At 42.8% G+C, this 27,532-nt stretch overlaps 1 protein-coding gene across 5 annotated transcripts in view; it reads left to right on the top strand.

Moving 5' to 3' along the window:
* LOC113640495 (WD repeat containing planar cell polarity effector) overlaps positions 1 to 27,532 on the top strand; it is a 95,841-nt gene that overhangs the window by 3,658 nt on the left and 64,651 nt on the right. For 4 of the 5 annotated variants that reach the window (XR_007144500.1, XM_047821391.1, XM_027142976.2 and 1 more), the window contains exons 2-3: positions 20,885 to 20,961; positions 25,834 to 25,878. Coding sequence is in view for 4 of the 5 variants with exons in the window: in XM_047821391.1 (XP_047677347.1) it covers positions 20,901 to 20,961; positions 25,834 to 25,878 (106 nt within the window). In the remaining variant the exon portion in view is untranslated. The remainder of the gene's footprint in view (positions 1 to 20,884; positions 20,962 to 25,833; positions 25,879 to 27,532) is intronic. The other variant, XM_047821390.1, reaches the window with a different exon arrangement.

Genomic DNA, 27,532 nt, shown 5'->3' with positions numbered 1-27,532 from the left:
CAGGAAGTGTCCAATATTTGAGACTTTTTCAGTTAAATAAGGTCATCGTTTAGGTTCCTGAAGACGACAACTTCTTCTTCTTCTCCTCCTCCTCCTTCTTCTTCTTCTTCTTCTTCTTCTTCTTCTCCTCCTTCTCCTCCTCCTTCTCAGTGTAAACACAAGACTCACACTGTTTATACTACACAATGATGTAAGTGTGCGATTTGGGACTCAGCCGACGTCTCTTCATCTATGTTGAAGCTCTTGGCATTGACTTCTTCTTGTTTTGTTTGGTTTGAGACAATGAAAAGGTGATTTAGAAAAAAAAAAAAAAGGGATTTTGACTTCATGCTTCTTAAAATATACTCAAAACATAGTGAAGTGACATACGGCTAAGTACAGTACGGTGACCCATACTCAGAATTTGTTCTCTGCATTTAACCCATCCAAAGTGCACACACACAGCAGTGAACACACACACAGCAGTGAACACACACACACCGTGAACACACACACACCATGAACACAAACACAACGTGAACACACACCCGGAGTGTTTTTATGCTGCGGCGCCCGGGGAGCAGTTGGGGGTTCGGTGCCTTGCTCAAGGCAGCGGCCAGCCCGAGACTCGAACCCACAACCTTAGGGTTAGGAGTAGTGGTCCTCACGGGTCCACTTAGATCCGAAAACCCGAGGTCCGACCCGAGCGAGTTCAGGTCTAAAAGTTTCACATGTACATTGGACACGGGTCGGGTATAATAATAGCTGCATCGGGTCTCGGGTAATTTAAAAAAAGTGTTCGAGAAGATCTGAACTACTGTATCTGTACTGTGCATCGACTCGAGTCCTTTTCCAACGTCTCCTCTATTTGCCAAGACCGCTTGCGACATCATGTTGCTGACGGTAAGCTAATTGTCATTGAAACAGTCCTGTCAATCAATTTTGAATCCACGATGTAGCGGTTACTTTAGTGTAGAGTTATGCAACATTCGGGTCCAGTCGGGTTAAAAAAAAATTGCCTCGGGTCTAAATCTTTTCAGGTTTGTCTCGGGTCGGGTCTTTCTTAAAAAAAAAAAACAGTTATGCACGTCAGGTTCGGGTAAACAGCGATTCGGGTCGGGTACATTTTAGTTAGACCTGAGAAGACCTCTAGTTAGGAGTCAGACTAACCATTAGGCCACGACTTCCCCATGACATACCGTGTACTATAGCGCCACTATCAGGACAACGTATCAGACAGGTGACATGTCTCTGTGACTTCCGATTGGATTTGAGGGACGAATAAGAAGCAGCGATATCTTAACCAAACGAATCCATCACTGAGTAACGTGGACCCTTAATCACAGAGTCGTACAGTAATTCATTTCATTTCTAAGTTCACTTGTGTTTAAACGTCTCCTGTGTTTCTCGCTCCTCCGCTACCGAGCTTTAAATCTCGGCTTATCACATGACGGCGTTTGCGAACGTCCTTACGGAGCTAGTCCAGGCGTGTCCTCTTTAGCTTGACGCTTCTTCTGAACGTACTGTCGGCGTGAGAGAGCGTCGGATGTCTGCTATGTTTGTTTTGAAAAAATAAGCAGATTTAAAGAGAATAAATTGTGTGACTGTTGATTTGGACGGCGGTATTTTTTTACGGAGACGTTTCCCGGACATTTCATTGATCAGGATGTTGATTAGTTTTCTATCCCAGCAGCCCTGACAGTAGTGTGTGTTAATACGTTATTGTGTAGTGATCCTGTAGTACTATGACTCACACAGTGTTCGTATAACAGACACAACACACAAGTTATGTCTGATCATAAGTAGTAAGCTTTAAAAGGCAGCAGAAGACACAACACGTTATTAAAGACACAACAGGGAATACAGACAGACGGTCTCGGCTCTGCGCGGTCTAAACACAGGCCGAGCACGAGGTGTAAAGGACACACGAGACGAGGTGTAGGTCTTACACACATTAACTAGATCTTAGATTTAATAAATCGTCTCTCTCTGACTGCGTGTCTGTCTTTCTGTCTGTCTGTCACTCTCTGTTTCTCTCTCTTTCTCTCACTTTGTCTGTCTGTTTGTCTCTGTACACCTGCCAGTCTTTCTGTCTGTCTGTCTGTCTGTCTGTCTGTCTGTCTGTCTGTCTGTCTGTCACTCTATCTCTGTCTGTCTGTCTGTCTGTCTCTCACTCTATCTCTGTCTGTCTGTCTGTCTGTCTCTCACTCTATCTCTGTCTGTCTGTCTGTCTCTTTCTTTGTCTGTCTGTCTCTCACTCTATCTCTGTCTGTCTGTCTGTCTGTCTGTCTCTCACTCTATCTCTGTCTGTCTGTCTCTCTCACTCTATCTCTGTCTGTCTGTCTGTCTGTCTGTCTCTCACTCTATCTCTGTCTGTCTGTCTGTCTCTCTCACGCTATCTCTGTCTGTATGTCTGTCTGTCTCTCACTTTTTCTCTGTCTGTTTGTCTATCTGTCTCTTTCTTTGTCTGTCTGTCTCTCACTCTATCTCTGTCTGTCTCTGTCTGTCTGTCTGTATGTCTGTCTGTCTCTTTCTGTCCATCTGTCTCTCTCTTTCTTTTTGTCTCTCTCGTTCTCTCTGTCTCTCTCTGTCTGTCTCTCTTTGTCTGTCTCTCTGTCTGTCTCTCACACTCTCTGTTTGTCTCGTTCTCTTTGAACATCGGTCAGTCTCTCACTTTATCTGTCTCTTTCTCTCTGTACATCTGCCAGTCTTTGTCTGTCTGTCTGTCTGTCTCTCTCTCTGTCTGTCTGTCTCTCTCTGTCTGTCTGTCTCTCTGTCAGTCTTTCTTTGTCTGTCTATCTCTCACTCTGTCTCTGTCTATCTCTTTTGTCTATCTTTCTCTCACTTTCTCTCTCTCTCTCTCTCTCTCTCTCTCTCTCTCTCTCTCTCTCTCTCTCTCTCTCTGTCTTTAACACAATCTGTTTGTCTCGTACTCTTTGAACATCAGTCAGTCTCTCACTTTGTCTGTCTCTTCCTCTCTGTACATCTGCCAGTCTTTCTGTCAGTCTATTTCTCTGTCAGTCTCTTTCTTTGTCTGCCTGCCTGTCTGTCTGTCTCTTTTGTCCATCTGTCTCTCTCTTTCTTTCTGTCTATCTCTTATTCTCTTTTAAAACTGAACACACTCAAAGGCAAATCTTCATGCCATAGAACTAGAAAAAAAAAAAATTGCACAAAAACAGGAACATAATTATCTGCATATTAGTGAAGGGAAAAAACATGGAGGAAAAATTAAACTATTATTTCTTACTCATGGATGGATTCTCCATTTTCAGTGCTTTGTAAAACTCTTACACTGTCAGAAACATGACAAACTCCATCTAGGAAAATAATCAGCCTTTGTGTTGGTGACATTGAACATTCTGCTCACAATACTCACTTGGAGACGTGCAGTACCAGTTACACACACAAGAGGGCAGTGTGCGTTAGGGTTTGATGCCCCTGAAGCTCTTCTGTTTGCTTTCATTCACTCACTCACTCACTCACTCATTTTCTACCGCTTTATCCGAACTACCTCGGGTCACAGGGAGCCTGTGCCTATCTCAGGCGTCATCGGGTATCAAGGCAGGATACACCCTGGACGGAGTGCCAACCCATCACAGGGCAAACACACACACACTCACTCATGCAATTGCTTTCATTCAGAGTGGATAAAAGAAGTAAAGTTGACACAGACACCGAGTGAGGGATGAGTCAGTTCACTAAAATAAAGCCTTAGCATTTATCTCAATACCGATAGCAATTCTGTTATCAGTGAGTCAGATCATTTGACTCGGCTCACCGAAATGAGTCGACTCTTTCAGCACCCAAACGACTCCTTTGAATTATTTAAAAGAAAGAAAGAAAAATAAACAGTCTAAGCTTCCTATGCTGTGGCCTATGCTTTGTGATAAATCTCTCTCTCTCTCTCTCTCTCTCTCTCCATCTCTCCCTCCTCTCTCTCTTCAGTCTCTCTCTCTCTCCCTGACTCTCCCTCCTCTCTCTCTCCTGTCTCTCTCTCCCTGTCTCTCTCCCCCTGTCTCCCTCCTCTCTCTCTCCTGTCTCTCTCTCTCTTTCTCTCTCTCTCTCTCTCTCTCTCTCTCTCTCTCTCTCTCTCTCTCTCTCTCTCTCTGTCTCTCTCTCTCTCTCTCTCTCTCTCTCTCTCTCTCTCTCTCTCTCCCTGTCTCCCTCCTCTCTCTCTCCTGTCTCTCTCTCTCTCTCTCTCTCCCCTCTCTGTCTGTCTCTGTCTCTCTCTCCCACTCTCTCTCACCCATTTACTTTTTGAATATTATTAAAATAATTCATGTCACGATGAGAAAAACGTAACATTGGCAGATGCCTCGTCTCAGGACGGGTGCGCTGTTCATGCAAGATGTTGCCAAGCTTCAGAAGGAACTCTCAACCTTAAAACACACACACACACACACACACACACACACACACACACACACACACACACACACACAGAGTGAGAGAGAGAAAGAAAGATCAAAGTACACACAGCAGTCCCGCCCCCCCAGCTGTCAATCACTGCATGCTTGCTTTGGGAAATGGACCATAAAATGAGTTCAGACTTCAAAGTGCTTCATCTTTGACGTCTCTTTAGTTTAACTGACTCATCGCAGCCGCTTTCTCCCCAAAACACTGCAGTCCAGAATGAAGTAACATAAAAAATCCTTCTTCCTGTCTGTCTGTCTGTCTGTCTGTCTGACTTTCTGTCTGTCTGATTTCTGTCTGACTTTCTGTCTGTCTGATTTCTGTCTGACTTTCTGTCTGTCTGTCTGTCTGTCTGATTTCTGTCTGTCTGTCTGTCTGATTTCTGTCTGTCTGTCTGTCTGATTTCTGTCTGTCTGACTTTCTGTCTGTCTGTCTGATTTCTGTCTGTCTGATTTCTGTCTGTCTGTCTGATTTCTGTCTGTCTGACTTTCTGTCTGTCTGTCTGATTTCTGTCTGTCTGACTTTCTGTCTGTCTGATTTCTGTCTGTCTGTCTGATTTCTGTCTGTCTGTCTGATTTCTGTCTGTCTGATTTCTGTCTGACTTTCTGTCTGTCTGTCTGTCTGTCTGATTTCTGTCTGACTTTCTGTCTGACTTTCTGTCTGTCTGATTTCTGTCTGTCTGACTTTCTGTCTGTCTGATTTCTGTCTGTCTGTCTGATTTCTGTCTGTCTGTCTGATTTCTGTCTGTCTGATTTCTGTCTGTCTGTCTGTCTGATTTCTGTCTGTCTGTCTGACTTTCTGTCTCTGTCTGATTTCTGTCTGTCTGTCTTTCTGTCTGTCTTTCTGTCTGTCACTTTCTGTCTGGCTGTCTTTCTGTTTGTCTGTTTTTTTAAACCACTTTTTATTAGTCATCTGTAAGAGACAACAGAAGGAATAACCGCAGAGATGTCAGGTAAGCGTTAAGGTAACCGTTTCAGTAAGACAACCCAGGCTGTCTGTCTGTAATGGTTCCAACTCGTCCTTGATGATTTTCACAAAGCTTCACCCTCTTAAAGGAACAGTTCAGGTAAATATTCCCCTTAACCTAAATAACAGGACGTGTTTAATGTCTTAAGCTTGCTTCCGTTGTCTTGCTTTGGAGCCATGAGGCTAATATCGCTAACAAATTCTAAGAAGCTTATCTTGGGATTAACACGAACAAACTGTAAATCACACACTTGTCTCAAAATGTATTGTCTAGCTCAGTAACACCATGTGAACATAAAAATATCATCAGTGAGGAGAAAACACTGTCCTGCTCTGTTTTTCTACAGAAAATATCATTACCTGCAGCCACTTTTAGCTTTGCAGCAGATTCAAGATGGCCGCTTCATCATCTATATGAATACTAATACTGTATATATACTAACGTAATGTTATATAAATCAAATCTAATGGCATTCACATTCGTCACATCAGCCGCATAGCTCGTCACATGGCCCTTAACTCCGCCCCTTTGTTACATAGAATACAAAATGTGACCGTTTCATATTTACAGCTATTTGAACAACACATAAAAGCAATAACACAAAATGTAAAAAAAAAAAGATATATATATATATATATATATATATATATATATATATATATATATATAAAAAATAATGTAATAATTATTTACAAGAATTATAGATTTTTTATAATTGTTACAATAATCAAAGAATGAATTACTAAAAATATAATCAAAAATATATAATAATTAAAGAATGTGTAAAAATATTGTACATCTAATCCATTTATAAATGCGGGAACAAGTTGGCTCACTGTTATCACTTAGGTTATAGCAGCTATAAACATTGTTCACTCACGAGAGAGTGCGTGTGCGAGAGTGTGTGTGATAGAGCGTGAGTGTGTGTGCAAGAGCGTGAGAGAGTGTGTGAGAGAGCGTGAGAGTGTGTACAAGAGTGAGAGAGCGTGAGTGTGTGTGCAAGAGCGTGAGAGAGTGTGTGAGAGAGCGTGAGAGTGTGTACAAGAGTGAGAGAGCGTGAGTGCGCATGTGAGAGTTTGTGCGGTGTGAGAGTGCATAGATGCTCACTCGGCCCAGCTGGCAGGTAAAGCTGCTCCAGGTGTTTGTAAAATCTGCTGTTCCAGATTTCAGCTCCTCCTTCTTCCTCTTACTATACCACAAACACTCATAGGTCACACCTGGGGTCAAAGGTCATGCTGAAAAATCTAACCCTTCTACCAATTTAATTTTGAGTGAGTCTTGTCAGTCACTGACAGCCGGTCAGGTGTCGTGAGGTTTGGGGTGAGGTTTAGGGTGATGTTTGTGGTGATGTTTGGGGTGAGGCTGAGGGTGAGGTTTGGGGTGAGGCTGAGGGTAAGGTTTGGGGTGAGGCTGAGGGTGAGGTTTGGGGTGAGGGTGAGGTTTGGGGTGAGGCTGAGGGTAAGGTTCGGGGTGATGCTTGGGGGGAGGCTGAGTGTGAGACTGAGGGTGAGGTTTTTGGTGAGGCTGAGGGTGAGGTTTGGGGTGAGGCTGAGGGTGAGGTTTGGGGTGAGGCTGAGGGTGAGGTTTGGGGTGAGGCTGAGGGTGAGGTTTGGGGTGATGTTTGGGGTGAGGCTGAGGGTGAGGTTTGGGGTGAGGCTGAGGGTGAGGTTTGGGGTGAGGCTGAGGGTGTGTTAACGTTTACTAATAAAAGTAGTGATTATATAACACACAGTCTGTAAGAAACAATACGAGACAACTGGCTTTTCCTGATTTCCACATTAAATGTTTGTGTAAATTACAGTCTTACAGATTCATCTTTCTCTAAGAAATGACAGAGTTGTGGTTCTTTATTAAATATAAAATCTCTATCACTGGCCCTGTGGCACATGTGGCTGTTATTATACATCTGTAATCAGTGCTAAACATTATTCTGTTGTTGGTTTGTTATAACTGTGACATAGACTTTATGACAAATTTGGAATACATATACACACACATACGCACAGACACACACACACATTTACACTCATACTGATACACACTCATGCTCGCTCACTAACACACACACTCACACACACACACACACTCACACACACACACACACACACACACACACATACATATATATATATATATATATATATATATATATATATATATATATATATAAATATATATATATATATATATATATATAGACACACACATTCACTCACTTCTACACATGTACACTCATTCATACTCACACACACTCATGCTCACTCACTCACACACACTCTGACTCACTCACTCACTCATACACTCATTCACTCATACACACACACACACATGCTTACTCTCACACACACACACTCATACTCACACACACGTCAGCACAGTTATTACAACAGAACAATGTCTTATGTGTTTTGTTGCTAGTTGAGAAGATCGGTTTCAATCACAGATAATGAATGTTCTTCATTTTTTTATAGCTTTAGACAAAGTTCTTCAACTGGTCAGATTATGTTCATTAATCAGGAGAGTAAAAGGACTTGTTAGGTTTTAACAACTCATCACCAGCAGGAGGCGCTGTGTGACAACACTGACGGCCTTAATTCACACTTTCGACTCAAAGACAGCAGGAAAAAAACTACTCATATGGACTTCTTCCTAATTAGTTAACGAAGTTGTTGCGTCGTTGTCGAGACCTGACCTGTGTGATCCATGTGTGCTGTCTGAATAGATTCACTGAAGTTACTAAATATTTTTTTAGTACTTCAGACAAACGGCTGAATAATAAGCTCAGAGAGAGAGAGAGCTGTGACGGTCACCTTGTCGCTATGTTTTCACTCTTTTTCTCTTTTTTTTTCCTCCCGGAGTGACGGATTGTCGTTTTTTCCATGACCTTTTCACGCGTCAGGACGCAAAGCAGTGAAAGAGGAGCAGAGGACCGGACGCTAGCTGCGTGTCAAAGGAGACTAAATCCTACAATAAAAACAAGAGCGCAGCTCCACTGACACCTGTCTCACTTTCTAAAACTCTGAGCGAGTGATAGCGAGACGGACCTGTAGACTTTTCTCTGTGTGAGACGTCTGCCTGAGAAAACTTTTAACGTTTTCTCAGTATACTTCTTTGTCTGTGACGGACATCTGTGCTGTTTGGAAACTCTCGGTGTTGTTGTACGGAGTTGTTTTGTCTGAGATTTTGTTTTGTTTTGTCTGACATTCCTGTCGTCCGAACGCTGTGACCCTGAGCGCCAGGCCCTGTTTGGCTTTCTGCTCCATCTCTTTCTTCAAATACCTTCTTAAAAGCCGTTTTCTTTACTTATTCCAGTCCTCTCTGGTTCTTATCCTCATCTTCTCTCTCTCTCTCTCTCTCTCTCACTCTTTTTTCCTTCTTCTTAATGACGTTTGCAGATGTGCTTAGCCCCCTCCTACCGCTGCCTGAGTTTTCTCACAAGAGCGTTTTCCTCACAGCTTTATTAGCGAGTCTTTGCTAACCAGAGAGCAGGACACAGCAGTGCATTTCTCTTTGAGGAAGAATTCGGACGGATCAAAGCCGAACACTAAACCCACTAACACGCCTCTGGGTAAACACGGGCATGTTTTCCGACAGCGTCCGCATTTTTCCCGCGTCCTGGGTGTCCGTGTGTTCCGCCATTAAATAAAGAGTAATACACTCGGGGGATTGCTGATGTAGGAAAATAATCAGTGGTGTGATGTGACCTGACACTAAAATGTTTTATTCCTTACACCAGAGATCTTATCTATCGGAGATAATTTAAATTGTAAACTTTTATCCATTTGGAGTTACATTTAATGTTCTCAAGACCCTCTAACATCCAGGTCGTTACTGAGATTTACGAAAACGCGATAAAAAGTTATCGACTGCTACGAAGTGCCGAGACCCGAGACTCTTTCCATAAAGGTTAGAAATAGCTAAGCGAACGTTTTCACCATATCGACACTTTTAAATGTTGAAATTCCATCTTTTTTTTCTGTTATTAGGCTTCAGTTATGGGGCACGGTGGCTTAGTGGTTAGCACGTTCGCCTCACACCTCCAGGGTCGGGGTTCGATTCCCGCCTCTGCCTTGTGTGTGTGGAGTTTGCATGTTCTCCCCGTGCCTCGGGGGTTTCCTCCGGGTACTCCGGTTTCCTCCCCCGGTCCAAAGACATGCATGGTAGGTTGATTGGCATCTCTGGAAAATTGTCCGTAGTGTGTGTGTGTGAGTGAATGAGAGTGTGTGTGCCCTGTGATGGGTTGGCACTCCGTCCAGGGTGTATCCTGCCTTGATGCCTGATGACGCCTGAGATAGGCACAGGCTCCCTGTGACCCGAGAAGTTCGGATAAGTGGTAGAAAATGAGTGAGAGAGAGAGTGAGGCTTCAGTTATATATTACATCGTATATGATGTACATGTTAGGTTTTTGATCATTCTGGCGTACCGCTTCATTGAAAGTCCCTGGGAAAGAGCTGTTAGATTAGACTAGATTGGATTAGATTAGATTCAACTTTAATGTCATTGTGCAAGGTACTTGTACAGAGCCAATGAAATGCAGTTAGCATCTAACCAGAAGTGCATAGATGGCTTATTTACAGGTGGCAGTGTAATAAATAAGGGTATGAGGTTATACAGAAGGTGTAGTAATATGTACATATAACTGAATAAGGGTAAATATAGTGTGCGTTTTATATAAGTATGATACAGTATGAAGTGTTATGACAGATATACAGTACAGACCAAAAGTTTGGACACCCCTTCTCATTCAAAGAGTTTTCTTTATTTTCACGACTATGAAAATTGTAGATTCACACTGAAGGCATCAAAACTATGAATTAACACGTGTGGAATTATATACGTACATAACAAAAAAGTGTGAAATGACTGAAAATATGTCGCATTCTAGGTTCTTCAAAGTAGCCACCTTTTGCTCTGATTACTGCTTTGCACACTCTTGGCATTCTCTTGATGAGCTTCAAGAGGTCGTCACCTGAAATGGTCTTCCAACAGTCTTGAAGGAGTTCCCAGAGATGCTTAGCACTTGTTGGCCCTTTTGCCTTCACTCTGCGGTCCAGCTCACCCCAAACCATCTCGATCGGGTTCACGTCCGGTGACTGTGGAGGCCAGGTCAACTGGTGCAGCACCCCATCACTCTCCTTCATGGTCAAATAGCCCTTACACAGCCTGGAGGTGTGTTTGGGGTCATTGTCCTGTTGAAAAGGTGGTGTGTCCAAACTTTTGGAAGGTGTGTCCAAACTTTTGGTCTGTACTGTAGCTGTACAAAAGGAATGTCATTATGAATATATACATCTATATATATAATATATATACACAGACTAGACAGAATAAATATGGATGGACATATACTATACTATACTATACCATACTATACTATGCTATACTATACTATACTATACTATGCTATAGAAACAGTAAACAACTATTTGAATTAATCTGAACCTTGAAAAAAGGTTTTATCAGTTCCGAGAAGTCAGTAGTGTCGTGGTTTAGTAGTGTTTCGGACAGTAGCGGGATTTTTATTTTATTTTTTTAAGAATCTTGTTTAAAGCCTTTGAAACTTTGGCTCCTACAGATTAGAGGTAGAAAAAATATATATAAATACTTTGGAAGTGTATTTTTTTAAGAGGATTTTTTTTTTTGGCTGATAGTGAAATGATTGTTTGAGATTTTTTAGCACGAATCAATGTAAAGAAGCACCAAGTTATACAGGAATTGACCATGAAACCATCAGTTTTTTTCTGACTCTCCATCAGTTCCTGAGGTGATTTTTTTTGTTCTAGTTCTCCAGTCTGACCGGATGCTTCACACTACATGCTATACACCATGGACCTCATTTTATCCCACTTCTTTTCAGCATCGGTTTCTAGGAAGTCGCATAAAACAACACCTTCAACTTTTCAGCCTGGTTAAATGAGTCACGCTGAAGCTGTACGATGCTCTGTGTAGAACATCTGGTCCTGTAAGGTTCTCTAACAGCGCTACCATGTTAGCTGTTCTGTTCGCTAGCTCTTAGTGCTGAGGATCTGTTAGTGACGAGTCCGAGAGATGTTAGATTGTCCTACAGAATTGAGCATGACGTGAGTTTAATACCTAAATACATTTTTAAAGAGAGTTTGTTTGGAAATAGCTGAGATATTTGTGATTGCTGCCTACACACACACACACACACACACACACACACACACACACACACACACACACACACTATTCAGGGGCAAATTCAATTATTGTGCTGAGGCAGGCAGGGTATCGAGGGGTAAAAAGGGGCAGAATGTGAGAGGAGATGGAAGACGAGACAGCTGGATATGAGGAGAGCGATAAAGAAGGAGGAAAGGGAGAAGAAAGCCGAGCGAGGGAAGGACAGACGGTCACACCACACTGAGTAGATAAGATGGGTGGTAGAGATGTGTGTGTGTGTGTGTGTGTGTGTGTGTGTGTGTGTGTGTGGTACATTGCACAGTCTAGCAAATTCCACCTTGATGATATACTACATCAATCGCTCTACATCTACGTTATATATCTTAAGTTAACATGTAAAAGGCTAATATAAGTTTTTTTTTTCTCATGATGATATAAGTATGAAATAAAGTCAGAAATAAAGGTCACTTGTCATTTTGTATGGATTATAAAACACAACATCATACTTTTTATCCATTTAGAGTTACTTTTAATGGGGTGGAACAGCCACGAAACACGTTAGCTGCTTACATGATAGCAGCGTTTATCAGCTGTTCCCTCACCAGCCTGTCATTTAAAATATATTTATTTATTTATTTTTTCTTTCTTAAAATTAACAATAAAAAAAGAGAAGGAACGGAGTTTTGTTCACGTGGTATTTTGTTGAGTTACGAAGAAACAACAAAGAGCCAACTTTCCCTTGGTCAGAAAACGTAGCGATTGTTACAGAGGACTAACACCGGAGACTCCTTCCATAAACCTTCGGAAAACTTTAACGCATCAACAATTGTTGTTCTGTGTTTAAATAAATAAAAAAACAACATTTTTTTTTAAATGATCTGTTACTATAGAAACGACGACAACGTATGAAAATAAAACGAAAGCGAGGTTTTAGAACAAGCGTGTTAGAAAAAACTTTGATTCACCACAAACCTCCAACTCCAGCCAGTGCTGCTGTTCTAGACAATTAATCACCACCTCTAAACCAATCAGAAGCAAGGATTTATCATTTACTTCTGAGACTACACTGAATTCCCCGTACCTCACTTCTCCTTTACGTCCATCTGTCCATCTTTACATTTTTACCTTCCCCTTTTTTTTATTTTTTTTTTTGCTACTCCCCATATGAACTTTTCAACTCGTAAACTCTGCATGGCCTCTTTTCTCTTGTCCTAATGTCGGCTCTCGAAGTGGATTCTTCCTTTTCAACCTTTCTTAAACTTCTCTTTTTTCAGCACTCCTCCTTTCAGCGCTCCTCTCCTGCCATCCGACAGGCAGACGTGCCCTGTGGTCACGTCATTCTCATGACACAATGACCAACTTCATTTTTGTCTCTGATTGACATGTCTAACACACACACACACACACACACACACACACACACACTGTAACTTGTAGCTGCTTCCTCACTTGAATAGTATTACCTTTACATCATTCACTTCTGCTTGTCTCTCACTTCACATACTGACTTTGAACGAAAAGCCTCACCGTGTGTGTGTGTGTGTGTGTGTGTGTGTGTGTGTGTGTGTGTGTGTCTGTGTGTTCACTGGCGCCACTCTGTCCTCCGGCTCTTTCAAAACCACTGTCATGTCCCACATGACGGCTCTTCATGTATTGTCTGTAACACTTGACTCCATCTTTACCTGTCTGTTTCCAGCTTTCTTAACTCGGCCTCTAAAGACGGCCTCGTCTCTACCGCCTCAGAGTACAGGAAGATATTTAACCGCAGGGAAGAGAAGATTGTGTAACCACTCTTTTGGGGTTTTTTTTTTCTTGGGGGGGAGAATATGTGTGATCGCTGTATGGCAGCATTTACCGGATTATTTTCCGATACAGATTCAATGCTGATTAGAAAATATATTTATTGCATTACGAAAGAAAAACCTCTTCCAGGTTTATAGCGATTACGTCACTTCCTCTGAAACAGAACCCACACCAAACAGTTCCTAACACAGACCTGCTGCATTGATAGTGAGCATAAAAACAGTTTTTCAGTTGGAGTGTAAAGATCAGAAAGTACAATCTCAATGAAGTGAAGTGACATACGGCTAAGTACAGTGACCCATACTCAGAACTCGTTCTCTGCATTTAACCCATCCAAAGTGCACACACACACACCCACACCTTGAACACACACCCGGAGCAGTGGGCAGCCATTTATGCTGCGGCGCCCGGGGATCAGCTGGGGATGTTCAGTGCCTTGCTCAAGGACACCTCAGTCGTGCTATTGCCGGCCCGAGACTCGAACCCACAACCTTAGGGTTAGGAGTCAAACTCTCTAGACGTTAAGCCACGACTTCCCCAAGTCGGCTCAAGTGGTGATCTTGCTGTTGTAGAGCCTCCACTGCGGTTTGCAAAAATAAAAATACCTTATTATTTATTATATTATTACTATTATCTAATGTTTCTTTGTCTGCAGGGTTTTATTTCTATACATATAAGTATTTTGCATTATTTTTTTATTTTCTAAGAAGACAAAACTTTACAAAAATTCAGACGAAACTTTACAAAACAAAACTCCAGACAAAACCTCACAGAACTTCAGAGAAAACTTCACAAAAGCCAAACTGACAGAGATTCATCTAGTTACTTCATGTACTTTAATATCGAATGCAGAAGTAAAGAGGGAAAGAAATTAAGAAAAATAAGCAGAGAAAGAAAGACAGGAATACAGAAGGGAAAGTAAGGAAGTAAGAGAGATCGAAATAGGGAGGAAGAGAGAATGAAAGAAAGAGCTAAGGAGAGAGAAAGCAAAAGAGCAGCAGAGAGAGAATGAAAGTGAAAATCTTAAAAAAGGAGGACAAAAGTGAAAGACAAATGAAGAGGATGATAAAGAAAGTGAAACTTACTGAGGGAAAGTAAGGAAGAGACAGAGACCGAGAGAGACACCAAGACAGAGAGAGAGACAGCCCTCTTCCTTTGCCCTCTTCCTCTGTCCTCTTTCTCTGTCCTCTTTCTCTGTCCTTTTCCTCTGCCCTCTGCCCTCTTCCTCTGTCCTCTTTCTCTGTCCTCGTTCTCTGTCCTCTTTCTCTGTCCTTTTCCTCTGCCCTCTTTCTCTGTCCTCTTTCTCTGTCCTTTTCCTCTGCCCTCTTCCTCTGTCCTCTTTCTCTGTCCTCTTTCTCTGTCCTTTTCCTCTGCCCTCTTCCTCTGTCCTCTTTCTCTGCCATTTTCCTCTGTCCTCTTCCTCTGTCCTCATTCTGCCCTCTTCCTCTGCTCTCTTCCTCTGTCTTCTTTCTCTTCCCTCTTCCTCTGCACTCTTTCTCTGCCCTCTTCCTCTGTCCTCTTTCTCTGCCATTTTCCTCTGTCCTCTTCCTCTGTCCTCTTTTCTGCCCTCTTCCTCTGCTCTCTTCCTCTGTACTCTTTCTCTGCCATTTTCCTCTGTCCTCTTCCTCTGTCCTCTTTTCTGCCCTCTTCCTCTGTCCTCTTTCTCTGCACTCTTTCTCTGTCCTTTTCCTCTGCACTCTTCCTTTGCTATCTTCCTCTGCCCTCTTCCTCTGTCCTCTTTCTCTGCCATTTTCCTCTGTCCTCTTCCTCTGTCCTCTTTTCTGCCCTCTTCCTCTGCTCTCTTTCTCTGCCCTCTTCCTCATCTTCATCAGCCAATCGACCTCCTCATCTCCTCATGACGGAGTGAAAGATTTTTTGCTGCTCCACTTTTTTTTTGTCCTCTGATACTCATTTCATTCTTTTTTGGTCTATGACATTGTTACATACAGCTGTGAGCAGTTTCCTAAAGGTCAGTGGAACCTACAGACGACGTATCAGCACAGAAAAAGATCTACAGTGAGCTTCTCCTTTTTACCTTCTCCCTAAGTGTCCTCTGTCGTTTCTTTGCCTTGTTAATCCCCAGCGCACTCGACCAGTCGCAGTCTTCAAGGACAGTGATAAGACAGACAGAACGCTCTTTTCTTCAAAGCTCTTATTTCTCGTTTATGTTTTTGTTTTTTTTCCCCCTCTTCAGTCGGTTCAGGTAAAGATAGAGAGAGTGTGATATACACGAGAGGCTGTAATGGAGTGAGTGAGTGAGAGAGAGAGAGACAGAGACAGAGAGACACAGAAAGATAAAGAGAAAGAAAGAAAGAAAGAAAGAAAGAAAAAACAAATCTAATAAAGAATTAAAAAGGATTTTATTGAACCAATGAATTAGAAAAGAAATAATATGAAGGACAGAAGCTATAGAAGAAGGAAAAGAAAGATAGATTGATGGAAGGAAAGAAAGAAGGTAGGATAAATGAAAGAAAGGAAGAAAAAACAAAGGCACATAGAAGAAGAAAAAGAAAGTGGAAGAGAAAAAGAATTAAGAAGAAAAGGGGCAAAGGGTTTATAGCAAACAAAAACGACTCTTCAGATTCTGTCTATCCGTCTGTTTTTTTTTTCTTCTCATCTGTCCATCCTATAGTCCATCTGTCCATTAGGAACAAACCGCTGATGTCTGTAGAAAAGCAGCGAAATCCCGGCAGTTAAATTGCGTCTGCCAGCAGAACAGCGGCTCTCTTCACCTTTCAGGCCAGTTAGCGTGACAGGCCAGTTAGCGAAGAGGACGCTAACACACTAGCGTTGCTGAGCATGCTAAGTCTTATCTGTAGCCATGGCCTGGGTGTCTAAATAAAACCACAGAAAAACCTGAGACAAAATTTTGCCTCTCTTCCATCTCCTCTACTCTTTCCTCAGTTTAAATAAACCTCCTTCACCACAGGAAAATGGCCAAATAAAAACGGCAAGCCGAAAGCGCTAGCAGCAGCACCTGCTCTTAACAAGTTTACTGACATAAGAGGATCCTTTCATATGTTTTTTTTTTCCCTCCAGAAGCTTTAAGGTCGAGTCAGCATTTCCTTCCGTCTTCTCTTTTAAGTGCGAAGAAAAAAACAGTTTCTCCTAAAAACGAGTTGAAAAAAGAAAAAGAAACAGATTGGTGCGTCTCTGTTTCAAAGTGAGGAATGTTTAGCATTAGCGCTTCAGCGACGAGGCGTCCGCGAGCCTTCCGTGAGGTAAAGAGTGCGAATAAAGAATAAACAATTCACAGAAAATTTGAAAATTGTAAAGATATTTGTATATATACTTTCATTTTCAAAGTAATATAATATCATTTTTTGTCAAGGCCAAAAGTTTAAAAGCACGCCCTTAGGACAAAATACGGGGGAGGGATGAGCGAGTGAGTGACTAAGAAAAGCAGCGTGCTAATGGCTAAGCAGCGAGTGAGGGAGCACCAGGGAACATGAAGAAACAAAGGAGGATGGAGAGAAGGAGCGAAAGAAAGCAACAAAAGCAAATGAAATAAAGGAGCTGTGGTGGACAGACAGATAGACAGACAGACAGATAGATAGATGAAATAAAGGAGCTGTGGTGGATTGACAGACACATAGATAGATAGATAGATAGATAGATAGATAGATAGATAGATAGATAGATAGATAGATAGATAGATAGATAGATAGATAGATAGATAGATGAAATAAAGGAGCTGTGGTGGATTGACAGACAGATAGATGGATAGACAGATAGATTATTGTTATTGTTTATTATCGTCACGGTTACAGAACTGATGTCCGGCATCTGAGTCGAGCTCGAAGTAGGGAATGAAATAAGATGAAATTAGCAGATTAACCGCCTGCATGACTTCTGTAGTACTGAAGACGTACCTACAATAGACGTGGATAAACGTGTGTGTGTGTGTGTATGTGTGTGTGTGTATTGGTGGGCGGGGGGGGGGCGCAAAGAGAGAAACGAAGAATAGAGAGTGTGTAAAAGACAAGGAGGAGAAGAGTGAGTGAGAAAGAGAGAGATAAAGGGAGGCAGAGTGTGTGAGAGCGAGAGAACTTTTTTGTTTCAACACATTTTTCAGTTATAGGTTGGGGGCAGTCGTGGCCTAATGGTTAGAGAGTCTGATTCGTAACACAAAGGTTGTGGGTTCGAGTCTCGGGCCGGCCACGACTGAGGTGCCCTTGAGCAAGGCACTGAATCCCACCCCCAGCTGATCCCCGGGCGCCGCAGCATAAATGGCTGCCCACTGCTCCGGGTGTGTGTGCACAGTGTGTGTGTGTGTGTTCACTTTGGATGGGTTAAATGCAGAGAACAAATTCTGAGTATGGGTCACCGTACTTAGCCGTATGTCACGTCACTAAAGAAACTGGTTAAAAAAAATTATATCATAGTCGAACTTTTCTGCCTCTGATCTGCAAACGATATAATCATTAGATTTTTCTCTTTCTTGCACGTGTATTTAAATAGTTTAGGGCACGGATCGTCTTTAAAGCACTTCTGCATGTACGGTGTGGTTGTGTGGGTGATACAGTTAGAATTAAAAAGTCTACACACATTTAGGGAAAAAATGAACACGTGTGTGTGTGTGTGTGTGTGTGTGTGTGTGTGTGTGTGTGTGTGTGTGTGTGCCAAGGTCATCTCATTGAGACAGTCTGTCTTTGAGCTTGAAGAGAAAAAGGTGTAATTAGTTTGTGCTTGGGGTGAAAAACACGAGTGTTTCTGCGAAGCAGCACGTCATCTGTTCCTGACAGTCCTGTTCTCTGCCAGTGTGTGTGAGAGAAAAAGTGTGTGTGTGTGTGTGTGTGTGTGTGTGTGTGTGTGTGTTTTGTCGTGGTTGTTTTTTGCTCACTGTCATATCTCACGCCTCCTTTTATGTTTTCAAGGTAAACAAAACAATTCATTAAAATAAAATAAAAAGTAACTATGGCAACTTCCTGCATTTTGTACGCAGAGATCAGTGCTTTCAGTCTGAAACGTCGCTGATCAATACACACACACACAAGCGCGCACACACACACACACACACACACACACACACACACACACACACACACACACACGTTTCATCAACAAGGGTGATACCCTGCAGCGCTGCACACACACACCACACACACCTCAGCGCAGCGCAGCCACCGCACCCGGCAGCGCGCCGAAGCGGAAAGCAGGCCGGCAGCGGACCGCAGCGCTCCGGCCGACCGCAGCGGGCGGGCGCAGTCGCGCGGGAGGCAGAGGCAGCGGGCGGGGTCGCAGCGGAGCGCGGCTGAGCGCAGCTGCGCGCGGCGCACCGCAGCGCGCGGTAGCGAAGCGCAGCGCAGCGGAGCGCTACCGCACGCGCGCGGAGGCGCAAGCGCGGCGGAGCGCAGCGCGGGGGCGCACCGCAGCGCGATGGGCAGCGCGGCGGAGCGCACCGCAGCGCGCGGGCGACTAGTGGCAGCTGGGCGGCGCAGCGCGCCGGCCGAGTCGCAGGGGAGTCGCGCCGGAGCGCAGGGCAGCGCGCCGCAGCGCGGGAGAGGAAGAGCAGAGTCGCAGACGAGGAAAGAGCAGGCGAGCAGAGCGTAGATGCGGAGAGGAGCAGCGAGAGGAGAGGTAGGAATAACGACATAGTGAGGGTGAGGGTGCGATGAGAGTCGAAGCAGAGTAGCGAGAGGAGAGCGATGGCGTAGGAGAGGAGATGAAAGTGAATGAGGCAAGGAGACGGTAGATGAGGAAGTCACGGAGATATCGGGACTGAGTCTTCGAGAGGAGAGGATGAGGAGAGCTGTACTTCATTTCAGCGATCTTCTCTTCTCTTCTCTTCTCTTCTCTTCCCTTCTCTCCTCTCCTCTCCTCTTCTCTCTTCCCTTCCCTTCTGCTGTTTGCTGAATGTTTGAAGTTCACTACAGTAGAACAGAGCTGACAGACATAATCTGCATCTGTTTATATATTGGAGCATTTTGTTTATTTGTAAATTAGACTTTTTGTGAATACTTTGTGTAATTTCTCTATCACTCAGGTCTGTAAGTTAAAGGAACTTTTAATGAGCTTCGTGAGCTGTGACAGAGCCGACAGACACCGCCGTGGAGATCGTACATCTAACACCCGGAAGTGGGAAATGATCTTATTACAAATTGGAATAATTAATATTTACTATAAATCATTAAATAATGAACCAATAGCAATGCAGAAAGGCAAAGTGCTGAGGTACAAGCAGAATAAGACTCTTTGGACCCTGTGATTATCTTTATATATTACGTTTTAGTGTTTGTGTTATTCTTTAAATAACTACAGGAAGTGATGTATTTTACTCTGAAGTTCTCTCACTCACTCTCTCACTCACTCATTTTCTACCGCTTATCCGAACTACCTCGGGTCACGGGGAGCCTGTGCCTATCTCAGGTGTCATCGGGCATCGAGGCAGGATACACCCTGGACGGCGTGCCATCTCACAGGGCACACACACACACACACATTCACTCACACTACAGACAATTTTCCAGAGATGCCAATCAACCTACCATGCATGTCTTTGGACCGGGGGAGGAAACCGGAGTACACGGAGGAAACCCCCGAGGCACGGGGAGAACATGCAAACTCCACACACACAAGGCGAAGGCGGGAATCGAACCCCCAACCCTAGAGGTGTGAGGCGAACGTGCTACCCACTAAGCCACCGTGCCCCCACTCTGAAGTTCTGTGACAGGAAATGACCTTGAAGGATACTATTAATACAACCTAGACATTAAATGTCGCCAGTTTTCTTTTTCTTTTTTTTTTTTTGGAAATCTGAATCTAAATCTCAGATTTAATAAAATGTTTCAGAATGAGGACCGCCCCAGACTCCGGCCTCCTGCTACGATATAAACGCTAACGTAATTAAAGTCTGCGGAAAGCGAGTCGTTATCGACGTCTTATCTGTTCCACTCTCTCTCTCTCTCTCTCTCTCTCTCTCTCGTTCTTCTTTTATTTTCCCTTTACCTTCCTCAGTCCATCACCTCCCATCGCCCTCTCCCTTTACTCGTCTCTGTCTACATCAGCATGCGAGCGAGTCTCTTGTGTCCGCAGCTCCAGACTTTCTTCCTCTTTCTTCTTTTTTTTTTCCTCTCCATTTTTTTAATCAGGTCCAGATTAAGTTTATCATCACTCATTCAGTGGACTCACCTTTTTCATCCTGCCCTTCCTTCTTAATTGGCGTCTACCTCCGCCGCCGTCCGTGCGCTTATTTAAACGCAATCGGGTGCCGTGGTCGTTCTTTAAAAGGTAGCGGGAGTGAGAGAATACAGGGCAAATTGAATCAAGTGAGGAGTCAGATGCAAATGAAAGGGTCAGGACTGAGGTTGTGTAGACGTGGAGGTGAGGAGACACTCACACTGTGTGCACACACACACACACAACCCATCACCTCCATCCTGGGGTCAGAGCAGGCACATGTGCATGCAGCCTTCAGTGCTGCACTGAAAAGATCTGGGAGTGATAGATGTTTACTAGGTGGAGGAAGATGTGTGTATCTCTCTCTCTCTCTCTCTCTCTCTCTCTCTCTCTCTCTCTCTCTCTCTCTCTCTCTCTCTCATATTGTTTACTTTCTTCTCTCGCCTTCTCTCCCTCTTCACAAGGCTTCACTGGCATCTGATGGCGTTCTGCTTTGCTGAGCTGAACCTGTGGTCCTCAAGGAGCAGTCTGAATGTGCAAGGTAATTAACACACACAGACACACACACACACACACACACACACACACACACACACACACACACACACACACACACACACCTAACTACACACTTTTAAACACACACTTAACTACATACTTTTACATACAGACACATACACATGCACACATGCTTAGCTACACACTACACATTTTTACACATGCACACACACACACACACATGCTTAACTACACACTTTTACACACACACACACACACATGCTTAACTACACACTTTTACACACACACACATGCTTAACTACACACTTTTACACAGACACACATACACACATGCTTAACTACACCCTTTTACACAGACACATACACTTAACTACATACTTTTACACACACACACACGCACACACACATGCTTAACTACACACTTTTACACAGACACATACACTTAACTACATACTTTTACACACACACACACGCACACACACATGCTTAACTACACACTTTTACACAGACACATACACTTAACTACATACTTTTACACACACACACACACACACATGCTTAACTACACACTTTTACACACACACGAACACACACACACACAAACACACACATGCTTAACTACACACTTTTACACAGACACATACACTTAACTACATACTTTTACACACACACACACATACACACATGCTTAACTACACCCTTTTACACAGACACATACACTTAACTACATACTTTTACACACACACACACGCACACACATGCTTAACTACACACTTTTACACAGACACATACACTTAACTACATACTTTTACACACACACACACGCACACACATGCTTAACTACACACTTTTACACAGGCACATACACTTAACTACATACTTTTACACACACACACGCACACACACATGCTTAACTACACACTTTTACACACACACACACGCACACACACATGCTTAACTACACCCTTTTACACAGACACATACACTTAACTACATACTTTTACACACACACACACGCACACACACATGCTTAACTACACCCTTTTACACAGACACATACACTTAACTACATACTTTTACACACACACACACGCACACACATGCTTAACTACACCCTTTTACACAGACACATACACTTAACTACATACTTTTACACACACACACGCACACACACATGCTTAACTACACACTTTTACACAGGCACATACACTTAACTACACACTTTTACACACACACACGCACACACACATGCTTAACTACACACTTTTACACACACACACACGCACACACACATGCTTAACTACACCCTTTTACACAGACACATACACTTAACTACATACTTTTACACACACACACACGCACACACATGCTTAACTACACCCTTTTACACAGACACATACACTTAACTACATACTTTTACACACACACACGCACACACACATGCTTAACTACACACTTTTACACAGGCACATACACTTAACTACATACTTTTACACACACACACGCACACACACATGCTTAACTACACACTTTTACACACACACACACGCACACACACATGCTTAACTACACCCTTTTACACAGACACATACACTTAACTACATACTTTCACACACACACACGCACACACACATGCTTAACTACACACTTTTACACAGGCACATACACTTAACTACATACTTTTACACACACGCACACACACACATGCTTAACTACACGCTTTTACACACACACGAACACACACACACACAAACACACACATGCTTAACTACACACTTTTACACAGACACATACACTTAACTACATACTTTTACACACACACGCACACACACACACACACATGCTTAACTACACACTTTTACACACACACTTTTACACACACACACGAACACACACATGCTTAACTACACACTTTTACACACACACACACACACGTACACACACATGCTTAACTACACACTTTTACACACACATGCTTAACTACACACTTTTACACACACACACACACATACTTAACTACAAACTTTTACACACACACACATATGCTTAACTACACACTTTTACACACACACACATGCTTAACTACACACTTACACACACACATATGCTTAACTACACACTTTTACACACACACATGCTTAAATACACACTTTTACACACACACACATACTTAACTACACACTTTTACACACACACATGCTTAACTACACACTTTTACACACACACACACACACATACTTAACTACACACTTTTACACACACACACACATACTTAACTACACACTTTTACACACACACACATACTTAACTACACACTTTTACACACACACACACACACATACTTAACTACACACTTTTACACACACACATACTTTAACAGACAGACAGACAGACAGACACACACACACACACACACTTTCCTTCACACACACACACACACACACACACACACACACACACACACACACACACACTTTCCTTCACACACACAAACACTTGACTTTTCAATTAGAAAATTTTTCATTCACTTTTATTCCCTTTCAGTCGTTTTTCTTTTCTCCTTCTATTAATTACATCCTTTTTGATTTGTTATCTTTCCTCTCAATTTTATTCGGTTGTTTTTCTTTCTCTCCACCTTTACCTTTCTCTCCACCTTTACCTTTCTCTCCACCTTTACCTTTCTCTACACCTTTACCTTTCTCTACACCTTTACCTTTCTCTACACCTTTACCTTTCTCTACACCTTTCTCTACACCTTTCTCTACACCTTTACCTTTCTCTACACCTTTCTCTACACCTTTACCTTTCTCTACACCTTTACCTTTCTCTACACCTTTACCTTTCTCTACACCTTTCTCTACACCTTTACCTTTCTCTACACCTTTACCTTTCTCTACACCTTTACCTTTCTCTACACCTTTCTCTACACCTTTCTCTACACCTTTACCTTTCTCTACACCTTTCTCTACACCTTTCTCTACACCTTTCTCTACACCTTTACCTTTCTCTACACCTTTACCTTTCTCTACACCTTTCTCTACACCTTTACCTTTCTCTACACCTTTACCTTTCTCTACACCTTTACCTTTCTCTACACCTTTCTCTACACCTTTACCTTTCTCTACACCTTTCTCTACACCTTTCTCTACACCTTTCTCTACACCTTTACCTTTCTCTACACCGTTCTCTACACCGTTCTCTACACCGTTCTCTACACCGTTCTCTACACCTTTCTCTACACCTTTCTCTACACCTTTCTCTCTACACCTTTCTCTACACCGTTCTCTACACCGTTCTCTACACCGTTCTCTACACCGTTCTCTACACCTTTCTCTACACCTTTCTCTACACCTTTCTCTCTACACCTTTCTCTACACCGTTCTCTACACCTTTCTCTACACCGTTCTCTACACCTTTCTCTACACCGTTCTCTACACCTTTCTCTACACCTTTCTCTACACCGTTCTCTACACCTTTCTCTACACCTTTCTCTACACCTTTCTCTACACCGTTCTCTACACCTTTCTCTACACCTTTCTCTACACCTTCTCAAACCTTATCCTACAGTTCCTACACGTTCTCTTACACCGTTCTCTACACCGTTCTATTACAACATTTCTCTACACTATTTCTCTCCACCTTTCTCTAAACATTTCTCTACAACTTCTCTAAAACCTTTACCTTTTATATAAACATTTCGATATAAACTTCTCTACACCTTTCTCTACACATTTCTCTACACCTTTCTCTCTACACCTTTCTCTACACTTTTCTCTACACCTTTCTCTACACCTTTCTCTACACCTTTCTCTCTACACCTTTCTCTACACCTTTCTCTACACCTTTCTCTCTACACCTTTCTCTACACCTTTCTCTACACCTTTCTCTACACCTTTCTCTACACCTTTCTCTACACCTTTCTCTACACCTTTCTCTCTACACCTTTCTCTACACCTTTCTCTACACCTTTCTCTACACCTTTCTCTACACCTTTCTCTACACCTTTCTCTACACCTTTCTCTACACCTTTCTCTACACCTTTCTCTACACCTTTCTCTACACCTTTCTCTACTCTTATGTAATTATGTAAATATATTTGTAATGAAGATGCATTTTTCTGTCCTGGTTTTTTTTTTTTTGTCTTTTTCCTTTTCTTCTTCCCTAATTTGTTCTCTTTAGGATCTTGTGCTGTCTTTTGTAGCCTGTTGTATTTGATTTGATCATGTTCTGTTATTTCAGTAACCGCATGGTTGTGTTAATCCTCAGAAGATTTCCTCCCCAATGCTTTCATCTTGTTTCTCTTCATTACATTTTAATTTAACCTCAGACGTAACCGATGTACACCGAACCACCGTATTTGTCAGCTTCCTAGTGCAGATGTCATTATAGTGACAGATCTCTGACTTATTTAAGATGTTCAGTGCTACACTTACACACACTTACACACACTTACACACACTTACACACACTTACACCGTGTGAGGAACTTCATCCTAAACCAGAGCCTGTGTTCAGACACTTTGATGAAGGAGTGCAGTGTGTGTCGGCACACGTTCTCATCAGGCAATAAAGTCATTTGAGAAAAAGTGAATGTTTTTCCCCTTTTTTCTCTCTTAACTCGGTGTTCGATTGTGTGTTTGCTCAACCAGTGTGGAAGAATCTCTCTCTCTCTCTTTCTCTCTCTCTCTCTTTTTCCATGTCTTTATTTTCCTCTATATATCTCATTTATCACTCCCTCTCTCTCTCTTTTTCTCTTTCCATGTCTTTATTTTCCTCTATATATATATCTCACTTGTTCTCTGTCTCTGTCTCTGTCTCTCTCTCTCTCTCTCTCTCTCTCTCTCTCTCTCTCTCTCTCTCTCTCTCTCTCTCTCTCTCTCTCTCTCTTTTACAGATACAGATATTGGAACGTTCCAGTTTTATGAGAAAGGGGACTCAGGTAAGGGTGTAAAATACTCTGTCACTCACTTGCTGACTCACTCATTCAGTCATTTCTCTCTCTCTCTCTCTCTCTGTCTCTCTCTGTCTCTCTCTTTCTCTGTCTCTCTGTCTCTCTCTCTTTCTCTCTCTCTGTCTCTCTCTCTCTCTCTCTCTCTCTCTCTGTCTCTCTCTTTCTCTGTCTCTGTCTCTCTCTCTCTCTTTTTCTGTCTCTCTCTCTCTCTCTCTCTCTCTCTCTGTCTCTCTCTTTGTCTCTCCCTCTCTCTCCCTCTCTCCCTCTCTCTCTCTGTCTCTCTCTCTTTCCCTCTGCATGACTGTGGTGTTTACCCTATTGCCGATTACCCTGTTACCCAGTTACCCTATTCTACAGTAATTAGAATAAAGTACTAGTGTATAAAGTCTAATGTAATGTTTTGTACATGTGGAACATGAGGCTTGGTTGTTCACCATCACAGACCATCACATAATTGGCTTTAGTCATCCATCTGAAGTTAACGCATGCATCCCACAGCACATTCTTTTTCTGTAGGCGTTTATCCTCCATTTGTCCTCTGTGGAGTTTCTCAGCTGCTCTGTTTACATTGCTGACTGGTTCAGTACAGTCTGTAGTAGTGTACATGAAAAGGCCACTATACCTGAGACTCTACTTTGTGTCTATGTGTTATACCTTACACAAGTGTGTGTTTGTGTCTGTGTGTGTGTCTGTGTGTGTGTGTCTGTGTGTTTGTGTGTGTTTGTGTCTGTGTCTGTGTGTGTGTCTGTGTGTGTGTCTGTGTGTGTGTCTGTGTGTGTGTCTGTGTGTGTGTCTGTGTGTATGTCTGTGTGTATGTCTGTGTGTATGTCTGTGTGTGTCTGTGTGTGTGTCGGTGTGTATGTATGTCTGTGTGTGTATGTCTGTGTGTGCATGTCTGTGTGCGTGTCTGTGTGTGTGTCTGTGTGTGCATGTCTGTGTGTGTGTGTCTGTGTGTATGTCTGTGTGTGTATGTCTGTGTGTGTATGTCTGTGTGTCTGTGGGTGTATGTCTGTGGGTGTGTCTGTGTGTGTGTATGTCTGTGTGTCTGTGTGTGTATGTCTGTGTGTCTGTGTGTGTATGTCTGTGTGTGTATGTCTGTGTGTATGTCTGTGTGTCTGTGGGTGTATGTCTGTGGGTGTGTCTGTGTGTGTATGTCTGTGTGTCTGTGTGTATGTCTGTGTGTCTGTGTGTGTATGTCTGTGTGTGTATGTCTGTGTGTCTGTGGGTGTGTCTGTGTGTGTATGTCTGTGTGTCTGTGTGTGTATGTCTGTGTGTGTGTCTGTGTATGTTTGTGTGTGTGTGTGTGTGTGTGCGTGTGTGTGTGTTCGAGTACTGCTTTCTCTATTTGTCTCCACCAGAGGGTGCAGCAGCTCTACTAAGATGAAGAGATGAATTGTGTGTTTGTGTGTGTAAGGTCAAAGGTCATGGAATATGAAACATAGGTCTTATAAAACCCACCATGACATGAACAGCACACGTTAGTGTTTCTGAATCCACGACTCCTGAATCGACTCATCAGTTCTTCAGGAGTCAAAACACGATAAACGCCAGTAGAATTGTCAGGATGCCGACATACCATTTGACTCACATACTCATTTTGAAACACACCTCATTTCAGCCGAAAAAGCAGAGGGTTTTAACA

The sequence above is a fragment of the Tachysurus fulvidraco genome, chromosome 12, assembly GCF_022655615.1.
Source record: "Tachysurus fulvidraco isolate hzauxx_2018 chromosome 12, HZAU_PFXX_2.0, whole genome shotgun sequence".
Classification (NCBI taxonomy): domain Eukaryota; kingdom Metazoa; phylum Chordata; class Actinopteri; order Siluriformes; family Bagridae; genus Tachysurus; species Tachysurus fulvidraco.
This window is presented reverse-complemented; position numbering and strand designations above follow the sequence as displayed.